Source organism: Lithobates pipiens, unplaced genomic scaffold, assembly GCF_037356315.1.
Source record: "Lithobates pipiens isolate NorthernLeopardFrog02 unplaced genomic scaffold, aLitPip1_a1.2 Scaffold_30, whole genome shotgun sequence".
In the NCBI taxonomy this organism is placed as follows: domain Eukaryota; kingdom Metazoa; phylum Chordata; class Amphibia; order Anura; family Ranidae; genus Lithobates; species Lithobates pipiens.
This window is the reverse complement of record NW_027507791.1, coordinates 82867300-82894533: the sequence shown is the minus strand read 5'-3', so window position 1 is coordinate 82894533 and position 27234 is coordinate 82867300. Positions and strand designations below refer to the sequence as shown.

The following is a 27234-nucleotide window of genomic DNA, read 5'->3' as shown; positions in this document are numbered from 1 at the left end:
TCCAAGCCCAGTGGCGGGTTGACTGCTTGAGGGTTGGGGGTAGGCTCACTTGCTGGTTGCTGCCTGGCTCACCAGTGATCATCCATGCTGACCCCTAAACTGACCTACCTGACCATTACACTGACCTACCTGACCATTACACTGACCTACCTGCCACCTACACTGACCCCCTGACACTTACACTGATCCCCTGACACATACACTGACCCCCCTGACACATACATTGACACCCCCTGACACATACACTGACCCCCCGACACATACACTGACCCCCCGACAAATACACTGACCCCCAGACACATACACTGACCCCCAGACACATACATTGACCCCCCTGACACATACACTGACCCCCCTGACACATACACTGACCCCCCTGACACATACACTGACCCCCCTGACACATACATTGACCCCCCGACACATACATTGATCCCCTGACACATACATTGACCCCTCTGTGACAGGTGACCTCTTGACACTCCTGCACCTTAGCCTTACTTGTGTAGTGTAGCCCATCTCATCCATGACCACTTTGAGATAGCAGGCTGTATGCACCAGGGAGAGAGAACCAGGACAGGAGAACCACTCCACTGCCTGCCCATTTACACAGAGCGTGTGGGGATCACCCAGTGCAGCTGCAGTGTCATTCCTCCTCCTGGACCCGGCAGCACCTATGATGGACATAACACGTCCTGCAGTCTCGGCACTGGACCAGTGGGACGTCCATCATAGGAGCTGGGTCCCGGAGTCAGGACTTTTTGTACGTCACTCGGTCGCGCTTGATAAGCTGGAGATCGTTCCCTGTTGTCTGTGTAAACGGCTCTGGCTAATAATGCCATCGAGACCCGGGGCTTTTTGGGAGCACACTCGGGTCCATCAGCCCCCCCTCCCGACACCACTGATCCCATGCTTTTCACCACCATCAATTGCTCAGTTGTCTACGAACTTGTCATTGACCTCAAACAGATCCCCTTCAAAAATCCAACCTTGCTGTAGTGCTCCAGAAAAATGATTACTATATTTCCATCTCTACTCTTACCTTATTATGCATTAATTGGATAAATATCATCTTACCCCATTCCAGAAGTGGTCCTCTATCTTCAATGACACTGAACTTCCGGAAAAAAAATCCTACAAAGTTATCCCCACATCCACAAACTCACTATCTCAGAAACTTGGCGAGAAACCCACTTTAAAATCAGAGCATGTTATCCATTTCGCACCAACATCTCAGAACCTACCCAAGCTCACTGCCCGTGGTGCTCTGTATCCCACCTTACACTGCTGCACCATTTGTGGGAATGCTTGGTAATATCTACATATTGGGACTCAGTGCTCATATATATGTTTACGGTTAGCAAGATAACGGCTAGTCAAAGTTCCATTCTTGTGTCTATTTGGATGTGATCCACCAGTCTCCTGTTCCTCATCGACAGGATCACCCACTCTCACACAATGGTCTCATATCTGTTTACTAGCGGCTTGCAGGATAATCATGTGCCACTGGATCAAACTATCTCCAACTTCCCTACAAGCTGTGAAGTGAGCACTACTGCCGCTTTTCTGTATTGAGAGGCTGGACATCATAGTCTTAAATTTCCGCTATACTACTAGTTTTTTTGCCAGGTGGCAAAAATATATGGAACATACGTTCACTACAGAAGAATTATCATCTATCATACATCCATTCCGATATACTAATTGGTATTTGAAGTGAGATCTTACTAACACCTTGGGCAAACTCAAAATATCTCATCTGTCCAATCCTTCCAACCCCTGTCACTTTGATCCCCTCTCATTGCGCTACTATACTAGTATTGTTCACAGACCACAATCCCCTAGTCCCTGACGGACAACTCTGTCTATCAATATTGTGTTTTTACCACTTATGACAGTCTTCCCCGTAATTCAGATAATGACGCTTCCACTCCTGAGGGTTTCATAGTTTGTTATGCTGTTGTTAATTCCATGATATGTAAAATTTCATTATAGCACTGTTTACAGGTAAATACACCCCTTTCCTCCCCCTCCCCTGCTCCCTCCCCTCCCCCTTACACGCCCCCCTCGTTACTCCCCCCTGCTTATTTTATATATTGAATTACTACCACGTTTTAGAGTATTTCAGCTCTATACTTTTCATTGTATGCTTGTTTATATATTGTAAGGTAATAATCCAATAAATATTTTACAAAAAAAAACAACACAAAAAATAATAAATATACAGTATCTCACAAAAGGGAGTACACCTCCTCACATTTTTTTAAATATTTTATTATATCTTTTCATGTGACAACACTGAAGAAATGACACTTTGCTACAATGTAAAGTAGTGAGTATACAGCTTGTATAACAGTGTAAATTTGCTGTCACCTCAAAATAACTCAACACACAGCCATTAATGTCTAAACCAATGGTAATAAAAGTGAGTACACCCCTAAGTGAAAATTTCCAAATTGGGCCCAAAGTGTCAATATTTTGTGTGGCCAACATTATTTTCCAGCACTGCCTTAACCCACTTGGACATGGAGTGCACCAGAGCTTCACAGGTTGCCACTGGAGTCATCTTCCACTCCTCCTTGATGACATCATGGAGCTGATGGATGTTAGAGACCTTGTGTTCCTCCACCTTCTGTTTGAGGATGCCCCACAGATGCTCAATAGGGTTTAGGTCTGAAGATGTGCTTGGCCAGTCCTTCACCTTTACCATCAGCTTCCTTAGCAAGGCAGTGGTTGTCTTAGAGGTGTGTTTGGGGTCGTTATCATGTTGGAATACTGGCCTGCCCAGTCTCTGAAAGGAGGGGATCATGCACTGCTTCAGTATGTCACAGTATATGTTGGCATTCATGGTTTCATCAATGAACTGTAGCTCCCTGGTGCCGGCAGCACTTATGCAGCCCCAGACCATGGCACTCCCACCACCATGCTTGACTGTAGGATCTTGGCAATCTTCTTATAGCCTAGGCCATCTTTATGTAGAGCAACAATTCTTTTTTTTCAGATCCTTAGAGCGTGAAAACTCCAAATTGAACACACCTTCTCCCGGTTCACCCCCCGAGACCTTATAACATTAACGAGTCACATGACAACGGGGAGGGAAAATGGCTAATTGGGCCCAATTTGGACATTTTCACTTAGGGATGTACTCACTTTTGTTGCCAGCAGTTTAGACATTAATGGCTGTGTGTTGAGTTATTTTAAGGGGATAGCAAATGTACACTTGTATACAAGCTGTACACTCACTACTTTACATTATTGTCACATGAAAAGATATAATAAAACATTTACAGAAATGTGAGGGGTGTACTCACTTTTGAGAGATACTGTGTAAGAGACCTTCTCAGACTGTGCTAATACAAGAACCTGTGTATTTACACTTATTTAAGTTCATCCCATCCAACGTTCTGCTTAGTGATGTGACACAGCTACAAAAAAAAAGTGCTCCCCCACCAGTGATGCTACTAATGCACTCAGCAAAGCCCTGAGGCCCACTGGACCAACACGCATTTGTTATATAGCCAGGATAGCCAACATAAAACTCAAAATCAGCATTTCTTCATCCCACAGGTATGTTCTCCCCTCAATGGATGTGCACCAATCACCCAGAAAGGAAAAATTACAAGGTAATCGTGCAACACAGTTTATAAAAAAAAAAATTAAAAACACTTTCCACAGTTAATGCGCTTGCACATCAGAGTGCCCAGAGCTCGATCAGCATATCTGTGTAGTTAATCCATACACAACAGCTCAGTTGTTCAGACAGAAGTGCATTCTGTCTTACCAAACCGCAATGTGCGTTCCACTGGCAAACAGATGTGACATCACCCGCAGTCCACAGATGTATCAGCAGCGATCCGGCCTCTATGCATTTCGCTATATTAGCGTCATCATTCCTGATTAATCTAGAGAAATAGCGCCTACTTTCATTTTTTACTAGGTTTGTACAGTATGAACTTTCTAATTATTGAACACAAATTACAGAAACTTTAATATCTAATGAAATACATTACAGGGCCATATGTTCATTTAAAATGATATAAAACTGCACAGGTCACAATGCAAAAACCAAATCCCACACCTGAACAGTGCGTAGACAAACTAGATGCTGCATCCCCTTTTCAGGTTCCACCATAATGGAATTGGAAACTTTCATATGCTCTTCTTTTGATTAGAAAGATTTCTGACAATTTCCTCTAAGTGGATATCACTGGAAGCTTCTCTCTACACAGGGCCTACATGCAGGCTTATAACACACATAAGGATGATGTGTTGAATAAAGCAGATTCTTTGCACATGATCTACATTAGCATCTTTCTATTTCAGTGTTACATCATAAATTATGTGTACTGTTTTTTCTGTTTAAGGAGATGAATGGGGTGTTGATACCATTACTGGTTGGTGCAGGAGGAGGAGGAAAAGCTTATCTTGAAGATCCAGATGATGCATCAGATTTTGAACAACAAGAGACATATGAAAGAAATATGGCAGTCCCTGGGCTGAATGGAAACAGTGGAGCAGCAGGTAGTAAAGAACAATATTAGAAAAGGGATGATGATGGGTAGCTTTGGGTGCAATAATGCTGCATCCATTGGGAACCATGGTAAAGAGGCTAAAGAGCAGAACTTAATTCAGCTTTGGATCTTTAAGTATGTGTAGGATAAAAGGGAAACCAGAAATGTTCCAACAGCATTTTGGCTGCCAACAGAAGAGCAACACATTAATCCTAAAACAAACAGAAAAGTAGCCACATTTGGCTACTAGGTACTGAAACTAGATGAGCTATTAACTAACATCTCTGTGTCCATAACAGGGAAGCCCCAGGATATACTCCAGAGGTAACTGAAAAACAGTTTCAACACATCTGTCCTAATGGCTACTAAGTTAGTCACATTAACCACTTCAGCCCCGGACCAATTTTCAGCCTAAGGACCAGAGGTCTTTTTACAATTTCGCACTGCACTGCTTTAACTGGCAATTGCGCAGTCATGCAATCTTGTACCCAAACGAAATTTGCGTCCTTTTCTTCCCACAAATAGAGCTTTCTTTTGATGGTATTTGATTGCCTCTGCGATTTTTATTTTTTGCGATATAAATGGAAAAAGACCGAAAATTTTGAGAAAAAAATATATTTTCTACTTTTTGTTATAAGAAAAATCGAATAAACTCAATTTTAGTCATACATTTAGGGCAAAATTTATTCAGCCACATGTCTTTAGTAAAAAAAAAATGTCAATAAGCGTATATTTATTGGTTTGCGCAAAAGTTATAGCGTCTACAAACTAGAGGAGTACATTTTCTGGAATTTACACAGCTTTTAATTTACGACACCCTATCTCATTTCTTGAGGTGCTAAAATGGCAGGGCAGTACAAACCCCCCCACCAAATGACCCCATTTTGGAAAGTAGACACCCCAAGGAAATTGCTGAGGGGCATGTTGAGCCCATTGAATATATATATTTTTTTTGTCCTAAGTGATTGAATAATGACAAAAAAAAAAAAAGTTTACAAAAAGTTATCACTAAATGATATATTGCTCACACATGCCATAGTTATATGTGGAATTGCACCCCAAAATATATTCTGCTGCTTCTCCTGAGTATGGGGATACCACATATGTTGGACTTTTTGGGAGTCTAGCTGCGTACGGCACTCCGAAAACCAATCACTGCCTTCAGGGTTTCTAAGGGTGCAAATTTTTGATTTCACTCCTCACTACCTATCACAGTTTCGAAGGCCATAAAATGCCAAAATAGCACAACCCCCCCCCCCCCCCCCAAATGACCCCATTTTGGAAAGTAGACACCCCAAGCTATTTACTGAGAGGCATGTTGAGTCCATGAAATATTTTGTTTTGCCACAAGTTGCAGGAATATTAATTTTTTTTTTTTTTTTTGCACAAAGTTGTCACTAAATGATATATTGCTCACACATGCTATGGGCATAAGTCAAATTACACCCCAAAATAAATTTTGCTGCTTCTCTCAAGTACGGGGATACCACATGTGGGGGACTTTTTGGGAGCCTAGCCACGTACGGGACCCCGAAATCCAAGCACTGCCTTCTGGATTTAAATATAAAACGCTACCAAAAAAAACTGTTAGCGATCGCAGGGATCAGGCCTGACTCTGCGATCGCTGCAGTTATGTGTTTAGTGTTTTATAAGTGACAGTGATCGATCGATACTGCACTTGGGTGGGCTGGGCGGAGGGGCAAAACGCAGGTGCTAGCAGGTATCTGGGCTGATCCCGCTAACAATGCGTTTTTTTGGAACCCTAAACTGCTGGGGATGCTAGTATAGATCTGATCAGTCAGATATTGATCTGTTCAGATTCTATACCACTACGGGAGGTTTATGCTTTGCGCGTGGGTGTTAGCGGTACTGGCACTAACCTAGCGCTGCCTGGGGCGACGCAGACCCTGACCCTAAAACCTGATTGATATCACCCGCCGGGTGATCAGGGGGTTAAACCTTTATTGGGTAATAAATGGTGGGTGCCCTGATGCTATAAAAAGCAAACTAACCAGAGTCACCCGTAACACTTCTACCGTGATCACTGGTGAAAGGGTTAACTAGGGGCAATCAGGGGGTTCAAATTTTTATTAGGTAGTATATGGGGGTCCCTGGCACTATAGGGGGGATGGGGGGGGTTTGTGTGCCTGTGTGTGCCTACATGTCAGTGTAGTGTTGGTGCACACTTACTTTCTGTCTTCTCCTCGTCGTCCGGTCAATAAGACTGCCCCGAGGAGAATGACATCACTTCCTCCCTGCCTGTGTTTACTATACACAGGGGAGGAAGCTTCTCATTTGTCAGGAGCGATCGAGAGGGGATGGCCAGAAACCAACGGCCATCCCCTCATCCCGGATCGCTCCTGCAGCGAAACGGACCGCCGCATCCAGCGGGAGGGGGTCCGGTCGGACCCCTCACCCGCTGGAAGGCAAGCACGTACATGTACGTGCTTGTGCCTGTACATGCCATTGTGATGACGTACAATGGCATGCGGCGGTCCTTAAGTGGTTAAACTAGACTTAACCTAATGTTAAAGATTTTTAAATGGTCATTCAAACCAATTCTTCAGCTCTAATGAGTGCTGAGAACATAGTTCAGCATGTATTGTATAGCCTAATGTGCAACTCAGTGATTTGACAGCAAATAACACCTCTAAAAAGGTAACTCAAACAATTAGTACACGTCCCAGACTTCGTGGCATTTTCACACCTACCATCATATTGTAGGACAATCAACATCTGCCATGACACTCCCCATAATGATTGGATCAAGGTAACTGAGTTAGGAGACAGACCTCCTTTCACAATTTGGATTAGCAGCAAGGATGGGAAGTGTCATAATGGGGAATTTTAATTATCCGGACATAGACTGGGCGGAAGGAACCACGCATTCATCTAAGGCTCATCAGTTCCTAAATGTCTTGCAGGACAATTTCATGGGTAAGATGGTAGATGCACCAACTAGAAACCAGACAATACTTGATCAACTGATTACCAACAATACAGACCTGATCACCAATGTGGAAATATGGGGCAATTTAGGAAACAGCTATCACAGGTCAATTGGCTTCAGTATAAATTACACAAATAGGAAACACAAGGAGAATAGTGATGGACGAACTTCCGACGGGACGTTTCGCGAACGCGAAACGCGAACGGACACAAACGTTCGCGAAAACGACCGTTCGCCGCGGGCTCCATTGACTTCAATGGGAGGCGAATTTCGCAAACCTTTAGGTCGAATTTGCGGCCACGGGGTAATTATTAGGGGGTAGCACGTAGTCCCACCACCTGGACAATAGCATAATACATGTATGAGGTGAATTTGGGATCGATAACTACAAGCATTTTTTTTTTATTTGGGAAATTGTTCTGACAATTCAGGACTATGGAGCTAATGAAGGCAATGGAGGAGAGGGAAGGTCAGGGACCAGGGTAGGCAAACAAGAGGGTGCAGGAGATACAGAGCACTGACAGCAGCACCGTAATACAGAGCACTGACATCAGCACCGTGACATACAGCGCTGACAGCAGCTCCGTGACATACAGCGCTGACAGCAGCTCCGTGACATACAGCGCTGACAGCAGCTCCGTGACATACAGCGCTGACAGCAGCTCCGTGACATACAGCGCTGACAGCAGCTCCGTGACATACAGCGCTGACAGCAGCACCGTGACATACAGCGCTGACAGCAGCTCCGTGACATACAGCGCTGACAGCAGCTCCGTGACATACAGCGCTGACAGCAGCTCCGTGACATACAGCACTGACAGCAGCTCCGTGACATACAGCGCTGACAGCAGCTCCGTGACATACAGCGCTGACAGCAGCACCGTGACATACAGCGCTGACAGCAGCTCCGTGACATACAGCGCTGACAGCAGCTCCGTGACATACAGCGCTGACAGCAGCTCCGTGACATACAGCGCTGACAGCAGCTCCGTGACATACAGCGCTGACAGCAGCTCCGTGACATACAGCGCTGACAGCAGCACCGTGACATACAGCGCTGACAGCAGCTCCGTGACATACAGCGCTGACAGCAGCTCCGTGACATACAGCGCTGACAGCAGCTCCGTGACATACAGCACTGACAGCAGCTCCGTGACATACAGCGCTGACAGCAGCTCCGTGACATACAGCGCTGACAGCAGCACCGTGACATACAGCGCTGACAGCAGCTCCGTGACATACAGCGCTGACAGCAGCTCCGTGACATACAGCGCTGACAGCAGCTCCGTGACATACAGCGCTGACAGCAGCTCCGTGACATACAGCGCTGACAGCAGCTCCGTGACATACAGCGCTGACAGCAGCTCCGTGACATACAGCGCTGACAGCAGCTCCGTGACATACAGCGCTGACAGCAGCACCGTGACATACAGCGCTGACAGCAGCTCCGTGACATACAGCGCTGACAGCAGCTCCGTGACATACAGCGCTGACAGCAGCTCCGTGACATACAGCGCTGACAGCAGCTCCGTGACATACAGCGCTGACAGCAGCTCCGTGACATACAGCGCTGACAGCAGCTCCGTGACATACAGCGCTGACAGCAGCTCCGTGACATACAGCGCTGACATCAGCACCGTGACATACAGCGCTGACAGCAGCTCCGTGACATACAGCGCTGACAGCAGCTCCGTGACATACAGCGCTGACAGCAGCTCCGTGACATACAGCGCTGACAGCAGCTCCGTGACATACAGCGCTGACAGCAGCTCCGTGACATACAGCGCTGACAGCAGCACCGTGACATACAGCGCTGACAGCAGCTCCGTGACATACAGCGCTGACAGCAGCTCCGTGACATACAGCGCTGACAGCAGCTCCGTGACATACAGCACTGACAGCAGCTCCGTGACATACAGCGCTGACAGCAGCTCCGTGACATACAGCGCTGACAGCAGCACCGTGACATACAGCGCTGACAGCAGCTCCGTGACATACAGCGCTGACAGCAGCTCCGTGACATACAGCGCTGACAGCAGCTCCGTGACATACAGCGCTGACAGCAGCTCCGTGACATACAGCGCTGACAGCAGCTCCGTGACATACAGCGCTGACAGCAGCTCCGTGACATACAGCGCTGACAGCAGCTCCGTGACATACAGCGCTGACAGCAGCTCCGTGACATACAGCGCTGACAGCAGCTCCGTGACATACAGCGCTGACAGCAGCTCCGTGACATACAGCGCTGACAGCAGCTCCGTGACATACAGCGCTGACAGCAGCTCCGTGACATACAGCGCTGACATCAGCACCGTGACATACAGCGCTGACAGCAGCTCCGTGACATACAGCGCTGACAGCAGCTCCGTGACATACAGCGCTGACAGCAGCTCCGTGACATACAGCGCTGACAGCAGCTCCGTGACATACAGCGCTGACAGCAGCTCCGTGACATACAGCGCTGACAGCAGCACCGTGACATACAGCGCTGACAGCAGCTCCGTGACATACAGCGCTGACAGCAGCTCCGTGACATACAGCGCTGACAGCAGCTCCGTGACATACAGCACTGACAGCAGCTCCGTGACATACAGCGCTGACAGCAGCTCCGTGACATACAGCGCTGACAGCAGCACCGTGACATACAGCGCTGACAGCAGCTCCGTGACATACAGCGCTGACAGCAGCTCCGTGACATACAGCGCTGACAGCAGCTCCGTGACATACAGCGCTGACAGCAGCTCCGTGACATACAGCGCTGACAGCAGCTCCGTGACATACAGCGCTGACAGCAGCTCCGTGACATACAGCGCTGACAGCAGCTCCGTGACATACAGCGCTGACAGCAGCTCCGTGACATACAGCGCTGACAGCAGCTCCGTGACATACAGCGCTGACAGCAGCTCCGTGACATACAGCGCTGACAGCAGCTCCGTGACATACAGCGCTGACAGCAGCTCCGTGACATACAGCGCTGACAGCAGCTCCGTGACATACAGCGCTGACAGCAGCTCCGTGACATACAGCGCTGACAGCAGCACCGTAAGCAGCCCCAGGAGGAAGTCAGCACAGCACAGGGATGGTGTGATCCCCTCATAATAAGAACCCCCAGGAGGAAGTCAGCACAGCACAGGGATGGTGGGAGCCCCTCATAATAAGAACACCCAGGAGGAAGTCAGCACAGCACAGGGATGGTGGGAACCCCTCATAATAAGCAGCCCCAGTAGAAATATGACACCGCTCAACCTCTTCAAAGAGGAGGGTAGGGGCATATAGTACGGTGTGCTTTTTTGGGTCAGGGAAGTGAGCCAAATGAATTAAGAAGGTCTGTGTGCTTGATTCCAAAAATTGTTTATAGACATATACATGGTCTACTGATCACATGTGTTGAATTCCTCCGAGATCCATGCCTCATTCATTTTTAGAAATGTGAGGTAGTTAACACTGTGGTGAGCTAGGCGAGTACGCTTATCGGTCACAATCCCCCCTGCTGCGCTGAACGTCCTTTCGGACAGGACACTGGATGAGGGGCAAGCCAACAGTTCGATTGCAAATTGGGCAAGCTCTGGCCAGAGGTCAAGCCTGCCCACCCAGTAGTCTAGGGGTTCATCACTCCTCAGAGCGTCCACATCGGCCGTTAACCCAATGTAGTCGGACACCTGACGGTCTAGGCGTTCCCTGATGCTGGATCCGGATGACACCTGTCGATGGGTCGGCTGAAAGAATGACCTCATATCCGAAGTCACCAACACATCTTCAAACCGGCCTCTTCTTGCAGGCGCTGTTGGATTGGTACCCGCAAATCCTTCTCTGGGAGTGGGAATTGCTCCTCTGCCAGCGCACGCAAAAGCAGAATGCAGCATTTCTCGAAGCAAGGCCTGGAAGTGCTGCATTCTGACAGCCCTCTGCGACGGCGGTAACATTTCCGCCATTTTGTGTTTGTACCGGGGGTCTAAGTACGTTGCCACCCAGTACTGGTCCTTGACCCTCATGCTTTTTATACGGGGGTCCCTATTAAAACACTGGAGCATGAAGGCCCCCATTTGCACTAAAGTGGAAGCGGTGTGGTGGCCTGGCTCCTGCTCATCATCCAGGATAATGTCGTCCTCTTCATTCTCCTCTCCCCATCCTCGCACAACAGGGATCCCAGAAAGGTTTAAAGCATGCTCTTCTTGCTCCTGCTCATCCGCCCCGGCACCATCCTCCTCTGACTCCTCATCAGACTCCTGTTGTTGACTTGTCTCAGATAGAGTAGCCCCCCCTGGGAATTCATCCAGCATTGCGACTTCCTCATCTTCCCGCTCCTGCTCCTCCACAGCCTGATCAATGACACGACGCAATGCACGCTCCAGAAAGAAGGCATAAGGTACCATGTCACTGATGGCGCCATGGCTGCGACTGACCAGTTTGGTGATCTCCTCAAATGGCCGCAGAAGTCTGCATGTGTCGCGCATGAGCAGCCACTGGCGCGGTGAAAAAAAACCCAGCTCCCCAGAACCGTTTCTTTCGCAGAGTTCATACAGGTAGACGTTAACTGCACGTTTCTGCTGGAGCAGCCTATCAAGCATATAGAAGGTTGAGTTCCATCGCGTCGGGCAATCGCAAATAAGACGTCTGACCGGCAGATGGTGTCGCCGCTGAATGTCAGCAAGGCGAGCCATGGCCGTGTAAGATCTTCTGAAATGGGCCGAGATTTTCCTTGCCTGCCGCAAGATGTCCTGGACCCCAGGGTATTTGACAAGGAATCGCTGCACGACCAAGTTTAAGACGTGTGCCATGCACGGCACGTGCGTGATTTTGCCCTGTTTCAATGCGCTAAGCAGATTGGCACCGTTGTCACACACCACTTTACCAACTGTCAAATTGAGCGGTGTTAGCCACTCATCTGCCTGTGAACGCAAAGCTGAAAGGAGTGCCGGGCCAGTGTGGCTCTTTGCTTCCAGGCACAACAGACGCAGCACGGCATGGCAACGTCTCACCTGGCATGTGGAATAGGTTCTGGGGAGCTTGGGCGGTGCAGTGGAAGAGACGCTAGCAGCGGAAAAGGAGGAGGCAGCTGAGGAGGAGAGGGAGGAGGATGGAGTAGGAGGAGGAGAAGAAGAGTCAGGCCTGCATGCAATCCGTGGCGGTAAAACCAAATCTACACGGGTGCCACGGGTTACATGCTTGACGGCCGTCAGAAGGTTCACCCAGTGGGCAGTAAAACTGATATACCTTCCCTGCCCGTGTTTGCTAGACCACGTGTCTGTGGTCAGATGTATCTTGGCACCGACACTGTGTGCCAGAGATACATTCACTTGCCGCTGAACATGGCCATATAGCTCTGGGATGCCCTTCTCTGAGAAATACTTCCTTCCTGGGACCTTCCATTGTGGTGTTCCAATGGCCACAAATTTGCGAAAGGCCTCCGAGTCCACCAGTTTATATGGCAGTAGTTGGCGGGCTATGAGTTCTGACAAGCCAGCCGCCAACCGTTGGGCAAGAGGGTTATCCGGCGTCATCATTTTTTTACGCTCAAACATTAGGCCCACGGAAGCCTGCCTTTTTGCAGAAAAATGTGAGCTTGGCGTGATGGAAGGTGGAGTGGAGGACAATTGTGAGGAGAGAGGAGAAGGAGAAGTAGAAGACGAGGCTGGACGGTGAGAGCCTGCAGTGTGGCTTTGTGTGTTCCGTTGCTCCCACTGGGCTCGGTGATGGCTGCTCATGTGCCTTCTTAAGGCGGTCGTCCCTAGGTGAGTATTGGGCTTACCGCGACTAACGCGTTGACTGCAAAGATTGCAGATGGCAACGCTATTGTCAGCAGCGGACACGTTAAAAAAAGCCCACACTGCGGAGCCATGTGCCGGTGTCCTGGGAGCGCCAGATGTGACCGTACATGGTCGATGACTCGCTCCTGATACATTTGCAGTCTGCTTTGTCCCTGCTGTGCAATGTAAGTCATTGCTGCTTCTCCTCCCTATCTGCTGGTCCATATCTCCCTCTGAACTCCCCTCCTCTTCCTCTCTTGTGGGCACCCACGTGACATCACTAGACACGTCATCATCAACGTCACCTTCCCCACCGCTATAAGTAGAGTAGGCAGCAACACCGGGGACCAACCTCCTCCTTGGGCTGATCTGGGTACTGGCGTCAGACTGCTGAGTAGCGCTTGTTGCTACCTCCTCTTCCTGATCCAATACCAAGAGTGGCTGCGCATCAGAAATGTCCTCTTGATATGGATCGGAAAATAATTCCAGTGACTCAAGCGGAAGGTATGTGGTGGTGGTGGTGGTGGTCGTGTTGTTGGTGGTAGTGTCTTTGGGGGTGCACATAGCAGAGAGTGAAGAAGAGGGTGCAGATCGAGAGGATGAGGAGGGTGCAGAAGAGTAAGGCTGAGCGAGCCACTCAACCAAGTCTGGTGCATCCTTTAAAGTAATTGAACGCACCTTCTGCAACTTCCCACTTTGGCTCAAGCCTGTTGCTCCTGCCCTACCCCTACCACCCCTGCGGAAGGGCCTGCCTCTTCCTCTGCATGTCATTTTTTAAATGACCCTGTGACAAAACTCTTAGTCCCTATACCGCTGAAGGACTGCTGCAGTATAGGTGAGCGGTCAGCAGTGGTGCACGTCAACCCTATCTATTGTGGACCTATAGCGGTCCTTACAGAACAGCAGACTGTACCGCACTCAAGCCTATGTACCGTAGCACCCTATACCAAGTTACCAGTCCTTATAAGAACTTTTGTGGACCAAGCAGGTTGTGTATTAGTGTTTAGCAGACTGTACGTCAGTCCCTATACCGCTGAAGGACTGCTGCAGTATAGGGCAGCGGTCAGCAGTGGTGCACGTCAACCCTATCTATTGTGGACCGATAGCGGTCCTTACAGAACAGCAGACTGTACCGCACTCAAGCCTATGTACCGTAGCACCCTATACCAAGTTACCAGTCCTTATAAGAACTTTTGTGGACCAAGCAGGTTGTGTATTAGTGTTTAGCAGACTGTACGTCAGTCCCTATACCGCTGAAGGACTGCTGCAGTATAGGGCAGCGGTCAGCAGTGGTGCACGTCAACCCTATCTATTGTGGACCGATAGCGGTCCTTACAGAACAGCAGACTGTACCGCACTCAAGCCTATGTACCGTAGCACCCTATACCAAGTTACCAGTCCTTATAAGAACTTTTGTGGAACAAGCAGGTTGTGTGTTAGTGATTAGCAGACTGTACGTCAGTCCCTATACCAATGAAGGACTGCTGCAGTATAGGGCAGCGGTCAGCAGTAGTGCACGGCAACCCTATGTATTGTGGACCGATAGCGGTCCTTACAGAACAGCAGACTGTACTGCACTCAGGCCTATGTACCGTAGCACCCTATACCAAGTTACCAGTCCTTATAAGAACTTTTGTGGACCAAGCAGGTTGTGTGTTAGTGTTTAGCAGACTGTGCGTCAGTCCCTATACCGCTGAAGGACTGCTGCAGTATAGGGCAGCGGTCAGCAGTAGTGCACGGCAACCCTATGTATTGTGGACCGATAGCGGTCCTTACAGAACAGCAGACTGTAACGCACTCAGGCCTATGTACCGTAGCACCCTATACCAAGTTACCAGTCCTTATAAGAACTTTTGTGGACCAAGCAGGTTGTGTGTTAGTGATTAGCAGACTGTACGTCAGTCCCTATACCAATGAAGGACTGCTGCAGTATAGGGCAGCGGTCAGCAGTGGTGCACGTCAACCCTATGTATTGTGGACCGATAGCGGTCCTTACAGAACAGCAGACTGTAACGCACTCAGGCCTATGTACCGTAGCACCCTATACCAAGTTACCAGTCCTTATAAGAACTTTTGTGGACCAAGCAGGTTGTGTGTTAGTGATTAGCAGACTGTACGTCAGTCCCTATACCAATGAAGGACTGCTGCAGTATAGGGCAGCGGTCAGCAGTAGTGCACGGCAACCCTATGTATTGTGGACCGATAGCGGTCCTTACAGAACAGCAGACTGTACTGCACTCAGGCCTATGTACCGTAGCACCCTATACCAAGTTACCAGTCCTTATAAAAACTTTTGTGGACCAAGCAGGTTGTGTGTTAGTGTTTAGCAGACTGTGCGTCAGTCCCTATACCGCTGAAGGACTGCTGCAGTATAGGGCAGCGGTCAGCAGTAGTGCACGGCAACCCTATGTATTGTGGACCGATAGCGGTCCTTACAGAACAGCAGACTGTAACGCACTCAGGCCTATGTACCGTAGCACCCTATACCAAGTTACCAGTCCTTATAAGAACTTTTGTGGACCAAGCAGGTTGTGTGTTAGTGATTAGCAGACTGTACGTCAGTCCCTATACCAATGAAGGACTGCTGCAGTATAGGGCAGCGGTCAGCAGTAGTGCACGGCAACCCTATGTATTGTGGACCGATAGCGGTCCTTACAGAACAGCAGACTGTACCGCACCCAAGCCTATGTACCGTAGCACCCTAGACAGACCAAGTTACCAGTCCTGATAAAGAGCTTTGTGGAACAAGTGAGTTGTGAATGATTAGCAGACTGCAGCAGAAGGGCAGCAGTCAAGTATAATATTCTTTCTATATTTGGAAGAAAGAATATTATACGTGTACAAGCCTATTACCGTACCACTGATACCAGTCCTGAAAAGAACCTTTGTGGAACTAATAGTAACAGCAAGTCTTTAAAATTATCCTCACTGCCTGACACACTGCTTCCTGCCTGTCCCTATACAAATTGGCAAAAAAGAGTAGGCTGGAACGATTAGCTGGAACAGCTCTTTTGTGGACCTGATAGTAACAGCTAATGATGATGATGATGATGATGATGAAGAAAGACTAATCTGGCTGAGCTGTCCCTAAAATAGCAGCATACAGCGCTCTGTCCCTTTATCTAAACTGACAAAAGAAACTCAGGCTGCTGACCTAACACCTATACCAGTCCTGAAAAGAACTTTTGTGTACCAAATAGCTAGCGTTTTCTCTGTCCCTACTCCACACAGGATCCTTTCCCTACAGTGACAGAAGAAAGAATGTAAAATGGCCACCGGATCGGGTGTATTTATAGGTTAGGGGGAATGTCCAAGTGTCCATGAGCTGTCATGTCTCAATTGGTTGTCCTGTAACACATGATAAACGTGTCACGAAAGGTTAAAGTTCTTGTATACATTAAACACGTAAGTCCGCCGGGGCGAACGACGGAAAAAGGCGTTCGAACCCGCGGACGGCGAAAGTCGGAAATTCGCCGCGAAACGACCGCCGGGCGAACCGTTCGGCCATCACTAAAGGAGAACACAAAGACACTGAATTTCAAAAGAGCCAACTTCCCTAAACTACGAACCTTGCTAGAAGATGTAATTTGGGATAAAATCTAAGAAACAAAGAACACGGAGGGTAGATAGGTTTGCTTTATGGGCATATTAAATAAGGGCATTAGACAGTGCATCCCGTTGGGAAATAACTTTAAGCCCCCGTACACACGGTCGGAGATTCCGGCAACCAAATCCGTCGGATTCATTCCGGAAGAGGTCCAGAAGTGGTGTTGCCTACACACGGTCGGACTCAATTGTCGGAAAATCCGATTGTACATAACGTAATGACGTTATTTCGTTATGACGGGACTACTTTCAGGTTAGTAGCCAATAGCTTTGGTCTAGGAATTTGATCTGAGCATGCGTGGCACTTTGTCCGTCGGAGTAGGCTACACATGATCGGAGTATGTCCGATCGGAGCATTTTGTCGGAAAATTTTACCGGCAAGTTGGAAAAGTTGGTCCGTCGGATATTGCGAAGGAAACAGTCCGATGCAGACCACACACAGTCGGAATATCCGACAAAACGGTCCGATAGGAAACATTCCGTCAGAATCTCCGACCGTGTGTACAAGGGCTTAAAGAGTGAACAAAAGTCCTGGATGGCGCAACTCTAATGTAAAAATGCATATAAAAGCAAAGGAGAAAGCCTTCAAAAAATACAAGGCTGAGGGATTATCATTAGCATTCAGACTTTACAAAGAATGCAGCAAGATATGTAAGGGTGCAATTAGGGCAGCTAAGATAGAACATGAAAGACACATAGCAGAGGAGAACAAAAAAAATCCCAAGAATTTCTTTAAGTATATAAACAGTTAAAAAGGAAGACAGACCATATTGGCCCAATAAAGAATGAGGAAGGACATCTGGTTACAAAAGAAGGTATTGAATTCATTATTCTTCTCAGTCTTCACGATGGAATCGGGGGCTTCAGTAACCAAAACTGCAATGTTTGTCCTCATGACACATCACAGGAAGCACCTTCATGGCTAACAGAGGACAGAATTAGAAATAGACTTGGGAAACGTAATATTAATAAATCACCGGGACCAGATGGCTTGCACCCGAGGGTACTTAGGGAACTCAGTCAAGTAATTGCCAGACCATTGTTCCTAATTTTTACTGACAGCCTACTGACTGTAATGGTACCAGCTGATTGGAGAAAAGCCAATGTAGCACCAATATTTGAAAAAGGCCAAAATACATCCCTGGGAATTACAGACCAGTTAGCCTAACATCAATAGTATGCAAGCTCTTGGAGGGGATGATAAGGGACTATATACAAGATTTTAGTAATACAAATTGTATCATTAGCAGTAATCAGCATGGATTCATGAAGAATCGTTCTTGCCAAACCGAATCTATTAACCTTCTATGAGGAGGTGAGCTGCCATCTAGATAAAGGAAGGCCCGTAGATGTGGTGTGTCTGGATTTTGCAAAAGCATTTTACACATTTCCCCATAAATGTTTACTGTACAAAGTAAGGTCCGTTGGCATGGACCATAGGGTGAGTACATGGATTGAAAACTGGCTACTGGTGGATATTAGTTATGAAGAAAGGTTGCGAGCACTGAACTTATTCTCTCTGGAGAAGAGATGCTTGAGAGGGAATATGATTTAAATTTACAAATACCATACTGATGACACCACAATAGGGATAAAACTTTTTTGCGGAAGGGAGTTTAATAAGACACGTGGCCACTCACTAAACTTAGAAGAAAAAACCTTAACCTTAAACTGCGTAGAGGGTTCTTTGCTATAAGAGCAGCAAGGATGTGGAATTCCCTTCTACAGGCTGTGGTTTCAGCAGGGGGGCATCGATAGTTTCACAAAACTATTAGATAAGCACCTGAACGACCGCAACATACAGGGATTTAAATCTAATACTGACATATAATCATATCATTCACACATAGGTTGGACTTGACAGACTTTTGTCTTTTTTTCAACCTCACCTACTATGTAACCCGTATGGCTACATTGCATCTTGACCATCTCCTCTTCCCCCATTCCATTTATTTTCTTCTTTTTTTGTCTGCAAATGTAGAACAAAATGAGATAAGGTATAAGATAAGAAGGCCTTGACTAAAGGATAGATCAACTTCGATCCTTAACCCTTTTTCAATAAAGACACAGACTGCTTGACATGGGTTTTTAAACATTTACAGCAGCCATTTTATCAATTTATTAATTAATAAATAAAATCAACTACAACAAATTCAATAATGCAAATTTAATAATGCAACCAGAAGGAGGTCAACCATAATCACCCATGTCCTCAGTTGCACGGCAACCGGCTCGAAGACGATTACGGACTCAACATTCTTACATTTTCCCTCAGGCGTAGAGAACCACCAATAACCAATTGGCAGCACCATACCTTAGATGGGCCCCCAACTTTTAAATACTGACTCCCCAAAGACCCCCTAACCTGCCAAGCTGCTGTGACAAATAGTCAATATATATACCCACAATCCCGAGTACACCTGGAACCCAGAATACAGGGCGGGAAGGAAGGGAACCTTCCTCTTCGTCAGAACTTTCTAGAATTAATCTCAGCATTTCTTGCAAGCACCACCCTTGCGGCTCAGTCCTGCCCATCTGAACTTCAGCCTCCAATCAGGTAAGAACTACTCCCCATTTTCTCTTCTCCATGTTGCACTTTAATGTCATTGTAATATAAACTTACAATTAAATTACAATACAACTTCTCACACAAAATAAGGCACTCTCACTATTTCAGACTGTCTTCCTTTGACTTTTAATGGTTTTTGGTCAGTTTTTTTTTTTTTTTTTGTATTTAAAAGTTTATACATTTTTAACATGTTTTTATATCTGTGCATAAATGCACAATATTTGTTTCACAAGCTGTATCGCTTAAACTTCAAACCCTCTACATTAATTGATGGCTAACTTTTGTCTTTTTATATAGAACCCTATCATTATTATTAATATTATTACTATTATTTTTGTCATTTCATAACAACAGTTGATCCAGAGGAAGGCAAACAACCTTTCAAACATATTCCAATTTCCTCAAACAGAAAAAAAAAAATGCCTGATTCCCCAAGACAATCAGATATTTCTCCCTGGGTTTTAAAAAGTCTACAGTTGCCCTTTAAGTCTGCTTATGTTCAGCTTTACTTGACTTGTCTGTGTAAATTATGGTTTGAGCTACATATCTCTGCAGTTATATGTGGGGTTGATTTACTAAAGCACTGTGCACTTTGCGATTTGCACTCAGTTGAAAGTACCCAATCACCTGCAAGGAAATTTAAAAAAAAAATGCATTTTTGCTTGCACATGATTGGATGATGGAAGTCAGCAGAGCTTTTGCTCATCTACTAAGCTCTGGAACAGCTGCTCTTGCAGAGTGCAACTGTACTTTTCCTTTAGTAAATCAACCCCATAATGTGTTTATAGGTTAATACATTTGAGGGTTATAAAATTGCTTCTGTTTTCCATTACAAAAAAAGGTCTAGTAGAAATTGTTGATATGCAAAATATGGTTTAAGAAAGTCTGTTTGATACTCTTATTTAGTGTGTATTTCTAAACAGTATCTCATAAAAATGTATACCTCTTTGGAAGTAATACCAGATGGATGCATAATGTGTTACATATGGTCATTAACCGCTTGCCGAACCAGCCGCCATCATTATACTGCGGCAGGCTGGCTCGGCTGTGAAAATCGCAGTAGCTGTTTGTCAGCCGCTTTAAGAGCAATAGCACATGCACGGTCGGCCACTCGTGATTGCTTCACAGAGAGCCAGAACAGGGATCTGTCAATGTAAACAAACAGATCCCCGTTCTGACAGGGGAGGAGAGAGAGATCTGCTGTTCCTAGTGATCAGGAACAGTGATCTCTCTCTACTCCCAGTCAATCCCCTCACCCCAGTTAGAAACACCTCCCTAGGAAACACTTAACACCCCCCCCTAGTATTAACTCCTTCTCTGCTAGCGCCATTTATACAGTAATCAGTGGCTATTTGTAGCATAAATGCCAGTGTTACAAAAAGTATCAAAAGTGTCCGATCTGTCCGCCGCAATGTCGCAGTCCTGCTAAAAATAGCTGATCGCCGCCATTACTAGTAAAACAATAAAAAATAATAATAAAAATGCCATAAATATATCCCCTATATTGTAGACACGATGACTTTTGTGCAAACCAATCAATATACGCTTATTGTGATTTTTTTTACCAAAAATATGTAGAAGAATACAAATTGGCCTAAACTGATTAAGAAATTAGTTTTTTGTTTTTTTGTTTTTTTTTGGATATTTATTATAGCAAAAAGTAAAAAAAAAAATATATATATATATATATATATATATATATATATATATATATATATTTCAAAATTGTCACTCTTTTTTTGTTTATAGCGCAAAAAATAAAAACATCAATTTTGTTTGCGTACAATGTCACATGACCGCGCAATTGTCACTTAAATTGGTGCAGTGCCGAAATGCAAAAAATGGCCTGGACATTAAGGGGGTAAATCTTTCTGGAACTGAAGTGGTTAAAATGATACTAAAGTCTCATTTTTTTCTTTAAAAATAACAAACCTGTTATACTTACCTGATCTATGCAATGGTTCTGTACAGATCCCAATCCTCCTCTTCTGGGGTTACCCCGCTGCTGACCCCTGCTCCTCCTCTTCAGTGTCTTCCCCCATTGCAAGTAATTGCTATAGGGTCAGACATGCAAACTCACTCCTGAGCCAGCTCTGTGCGTCCGTTGACACAAAGAGTGTGGCTTGGCCCCACCCCCTGGACTATTTTCACTGCCTTTGACTGACAATAGCAGGAGCCAAGGGTTTCCACTGCTTTATCTGAGCCAGTGTAGAGAGAGAGATAGAGCAGTCTCGAGCACAGTGCTGTATCAAGATCAGGCTCAGGTAAGTATTTGGGGGGACTGAGGGGGGAACTGCACATGACAGGTTTTTTACCGTAATGCAGAGAATGCATCAAGGTGAAACCCTTTAACCATTACAACCACTTTAATACAGTATCAAGTACAGTCGTTTTACCTGTTTATCACTGACATTGTGTAGATGGATTTTAAAGGAAGGAAAGAGCTGAGCCAAAGGCACTAGATATACACTATATTACCAAAAGTATTGGGACACCTGCTTTTACACGCACATGAACTTTAATGGCATCCTAGTCTTAGTAGGGTTCAATATTGAGTTGGTCCAACCTTTGCAGCTATAATAGCTTCAACTCTTCTGAGAAGGCTGTCCACAAGGATTAGGAGTGTGTCTATGGGAATGTTTGACTATTCTTCCAGAAGCGCATTTGTGAGGTCAGGCACTGAAGTTGACGAGAAGGCCTGGCTTGCAGTCTTCGCTCAATTTAATCACAAAGGTGTTCTTTTTGGGTTTCAGTGTGCAGGCCAGTAATGTTCTGTTCAGGTAAGTACCGTTCTCCTGGCAACCGCCAAATCCAGACACGTTCAGCAGATTGCCAGACAGATAAGCGTTTTTCGTCACTACAGTTGCGATATCCTTTACACCACTGCATCCGACACTTTGCATTGCACTTTGTGATGTAAGGCTTGGATACGGCTGCTCAGCCATGGAAACTGATTCCCTGAATCTCCCTGTGCACTGTTGTGCTAATCTGAAGGCCACACAAAGTCTGTGCGCTTCAGCATGTGCTGATCCCGCTCTGTCATTTTACCTGGCCTACAGCTTTGTGTTGCTGTTGTTCCCAGTTGCTTCCAATTTGTTATAATACCAGTTGACACTGGAATATTTAGTAGCAAGGAAATTTCAAGTATGGACTTATTGCACAGGTGAAAGCCCATGAAGGTACCACGCTTGAATTCACTGAGCTCCTGAGAGCGACCTATTCTTTCACAAATGTTTGTAGAAGCAGTCTGCATGCCTAGGTGATTGAAACACCTGAATCCAATGATTTGGGGGGGTGTCCAAATACTTTTGGCAATATAGTGTATATATATCAAATATACTCATCAGTGTCAACATATCATCAGTAAATAAAGTAAGGAAATAAATAGGTCGAGTGAAACCAAGTGCTTACAATAATAAAAGGATATACAGTGGGACCTTGGATTACGAGCATTATCCGTTCCAGGAGGATGCTTGTAATACAAAGCACTCACATATCAAAGTAAGTTTCTCCATAGAAGTCAATGGAAACAAAGATAAGTCATTCCATATTGACTTTATTTGCATGCAATACTGCATGTGTCCAGAGGTGGGTTGCGCCGGGGAGACTCAGAAATACCCGGAGTCTGCTCGGCTAAACTCGGAAACCCTTGGAAAAGCTCGGAGTGTTTGCACGTATTTCTGAACAGCTCTGTGTGTCACTGGCGCCCCCACACCTCTGGCCAAATGCGGTACTGCACACTGCAGAGGCTTGAATTCTGCTAGTTTTATGAGACAACATTCGCAAACCGAGTCAGGGTTTAAGAAAAAAATTGCTCGTATTGCGAAGCGCTTGTTAACTGTGTTACTTGCAATCCAAGGTTCCACTGTAAATATATTTAAATTAGTCCCAAAAAGTATTTGTGCAAAGTTCAAGACAATTAAATGTCCCAATTACAACAATCCAATCCAATCCATTGTTCAAAGGGTGTTCAAAGTGCCAAAAGCAGTTACCAAATTAAAGTGCTTCAGTGCTTGAGTGAGACCAATCATGCAAGGCAGCTTACCAGATGTAATGGATCTCCGCACAGGAGATCTAAATGCCCCCATGAATGATATAACACTCCGCCTTCCAGCTCAGACAATCATCTGCCCAACAAGGATCACCAGCATAGAGCACCGTTTTCATATGAAACTCACAGCCACATTACCGATAAAGAAAAAAGGAGAAGTCTCATGGTGCAGTAACACCTCTATAGCATTTAATAATGAGATAATGCACTTACAATAGCAACAAACATAATACACAGCATATGTTACAGCGTATGTTACGATCCACTCTAAGCTCTGCCACAGGTCCCAATGGCAAGCATAGGTGATGACGTTGTTTAGTCAGGCTCTTCTGACACATTTCCCCAGTGAGAGCATGCTCAAAGAAACGAGGCACAACATACACATACTAAATGATGACATGAGGTGCAATAAACTTGGATGTATAGAAAGGATAGTCTGAAATGAGGTGACATGAAGCATTTAGCAAAAAAAAAAATAGGCAATTATTTATGATAAATTAGAAATTAAGTGAGCGCTCAGTGTAACAACGAAAGAGACACTAGCACACAAAAGGTGAATATACAATCCTTAAACAATATAAAGTCAAACAGGTGCAGCGCAAAAAAATTAATACAGTGAATGATTGTCCAAAGTAAAAAGTAACATATGAAGATTTCTCTTAATTCATAGTTGAACATAAAGTGCAAAAGTGCTTAAAAAAAGAATTAATGAGTCCCTTGTCAGTTGTCAGCTGGAAGCTAGCATCTCAAGTAGGGAGTATTCCACTTAAAGTGTACTCTGCAGAATCTCTGCGGTGATATCCCACCACCAGTATATAAGGCACTCACCAAAAGATAAAGATGAGCCTTGTGTTATAAAACACGCAAACAGACGATGATGTTAGCCAGGTCCTGCACCAATGATCAGCATATAAACAAAAAAGTCAGTGCTACTACCTATACATCACATAGAAAGCAGAGCTCCGGGGTGCTCGATCCACAGTCGTTGGCTGAGTAGAGAAATTAAGAAAAAATGATCCGCACTCCGGTGATTGCTCTTAAAAATTGTTGTATTTATTAACAAGCCACAGTGACCAAATGCAAATACGAAAGGTTGACGCGTTTCAGCCTATAAGGCCTTAGTTATAATCACTATGACTAAGGCCTTATAGGCTGAAACGTTTCAACCTTTCGTATTTGCGTTTGGTCACTGTGGCTTGTTAATAAATACAATTTTTTTTAAGATCAATCACCGGAGTGCGGATAATTTTTTCTTCACCAATGATCAGCATCCAGGTTAAAGTGGAGTAAACGGCGATGAATCCGCATACCTCTTCAATGGAGTTATACTGCATAAAAAAGCTCATGGGAGCCAATATGGTGTAGTCTTTATTAGATAAAATTGGAGTACATGTACAAAACGGCAACAACGTGAGTGTATAGGACCCTTCTGGACACGTTGTTGAGGGCATGTGGCCTGGTATGGTTCAGGAGGGGATGGCGCTTTCTCGTTCCCCTCCCCCCCTTTCCTGACCTGCCGGGCCACATGCCTGGGTAAGGGTCTGGTATGGATTTTGGGGGAGCCCAGTGCCTTTTTTTTGGCATGGCCGGCTTTCTGGCCCACTCCTTAGCAACCAGCTCAATGCCGTAAATTAACTAATGCAGTAATTACCGCTATATCAAACAACAAATGCATTTGGTATTTAACTACAAATTCTTTGTGAATTTAACACTTACACAATTGTTACAGCATGCAGTATTTTACAGCACAAGATTATCCGTTATATAACTCTTAGTTAATCGACCCCTATATGTCAAAAATGAGAAGTGTCTGTACTGACCATAACAGCCACTCATATTCTCTCTGTATTTCTACACATTTACTGTGACAGAATGGGAGAATATGGGTGCTCACTTTAGGAATCTGGACCTTTTTTTATTCACAAATCTAGATAAATGTGCCTTCATATAAATGTGAACAAGATTTTTCACCGAACTTCAGAGAGAGATTACGTAGAAGTGAGAATCACAAAGGAATTTGCCAATTGCAGTTATTTACTACACGCAGTAAAGAATGCAAAACTATTCAAGCACTGTGAGACCGCTAATACTCCTCAAGCACTAGGTTGGTCGACTGTGCTAGGTTGTCTCCAATCATTATCCTGTCTTTATTTTTTTAATCAAGATAGTATTTCCATTACCAAAATTATTGTGGCAGTACTACCATGATAAAAAAAATACCACTCGGTAAGGTGCCTACCTTACAGAGTAAAATTCTCCCTAATTTGTGTCTCATATGCTTCCCATTCCAGACAGTAAAGCTAACAGCAGAAGATAGTGCTGTCAAGCTAGTAAATAATAGGCATGACTAGGTGTTGTCAGGTTTGATTGACAAGCTAGGTGGCAACACTACTCTGAATTCAGGGGAAATGTAGCATTGTTGCCACCCCAACACAAGAAGCTGCATTAGGTGGACTTCACTGGCAGGCTCAACAAGTATTTGTGGGACTAAGGGCACTGCTATTAGCATGTTTCTAAATAAACACAATTTCTAAAAATGACCTTTACTGTTCTTGTTCTGTTTGCACAGGTGGAGGTGGTGGATGGAGTGACATTACGGAGTTGCCATGGGCTGGGAAATCTCTTCTTGAAGGAGCAGAAGGGGGCCAATCTTGCTATCAGGCAAGGGCCACTCTTCAGTGGGATACCTATGGTGGCTTTGGTGGTGGTGGAGGTCCATGTACATCTGGTGGAGGAGGAGGAGGATACCAAGGTAGGTTGATGGCTGCAGACATTAGTGGGACTTTGTTTTCAACTAATTAGAGACTGCACACGAATATGGATGTAGTAATCAGCACATACACTATTAATTATTTTTCTTTTTGTTTTTAGCACATTGATACAGTGTTGTTCACGGTTATATTATTTATTTGCGATTACTATTGATTATTATTAGAGTTGTTTTCACTAGAAATTATATATTTACAGTATGTTCGCTATTTGCACATCTATGGGATGCTATACGGTGTTCAATAGACAGGCTGAGTGGCAATAAGCACAATAACACTTTGTATTGTACGTGAAGTTTGGCATTTGGTTAATGTGATGGGGACCTCTGTCTCCAACACTTATTATTGCATACTTGCACAATATCTGCACATATATTTTTGATATTTGCACAGCATTTTTGCACCTTGTTATTTGTTTACACAATTTTTTGCACTTTATGCTATTGCTTATTTGCACATGATAATATTGCATATATTGCACATTTTGCCCAGTACTGTATTAAGTTCAACATATATTGCTATAGTAGCCTCAGAATTGGTAGCCTCAGACTTTATAATCTGTGCAGACGAAGAAAGTTGACTAGAGCGCACCATTATATATAACAATATTTTTAAAGTGACAGAACACTGACATGGTTGCAGCTTAGTCATTTCGTTTTTTTCTATTCATTTGTGTTTTTAGTCTCCACATATTTATTAATATCAGCGCTAAGGTTTTCTTTATTAATAACAAACATAATATCAAGTAATAACAAGTGGCCCCGATCCTCCTCTTCAGGGGTTCCTCTGCGGCTCTTGCGGCTCCACCCTGCATCGTATAACCCCCTAGGAGAAGCACTCTCTGGGGGGGTTACCTTGCGGTTACGCTCCTAAGTCTAGTATTTGACGCCAAATGTAGGACTCGACCCTGCCCCCCCGGCGCCCATGTCCTTGGATTTGAATGATAGCAGCGGGAGCCAATGGCTGTGCTGCTATCAGTCTATCTAATCAAGAGCCAAGAACCCCCGGGCAGACGAAGAGCATGTCTCCTTC

General features: G+C 45.3%; 1 protein-coding gene and 1 long non-coding RNA gene across 2 annotated transcripts in view; one reads left to right on the top strand and one right to left on the bottom strand.

The window, feature by feature from the left end:
• Positions 1–27234, bottom strand: part of LOC143943030 (uncharacterized) — a 200283-nt gene that overhangs the window by 22935 nt on the left and 150114 nt on the right. Inside the window, exon 2 of the long non-coding RNA XR_013264872.1 lies at positions 18704–18783. This is a non-coding gene — a long non-coding RNA (uncharacterized LOC143943030). The remainder of the gene's footprint in view (positions 1–18703; positions 18784–27234) is intronic.
• The window catches only part of LTK (leukocyte receptor tyrosine kinase), a 346777-nt gene that overhangs the window by 236811 nt on the left and 82732 nt on the right, over positions 1–27234 (top strand). Inside the window, exons 15-16 of the mRNA XM_077464517.1 lie at positions 4365–4521; positions 26004–26186. Coding sequence (XP_077320643.1) covers positions 4365–4521; positions 26004–26186 — 340 coding nt within the window. The remainder of the gene's footprint in view (positions 1–4364; positions 4522–26003; positions 26187–27234) is intronic.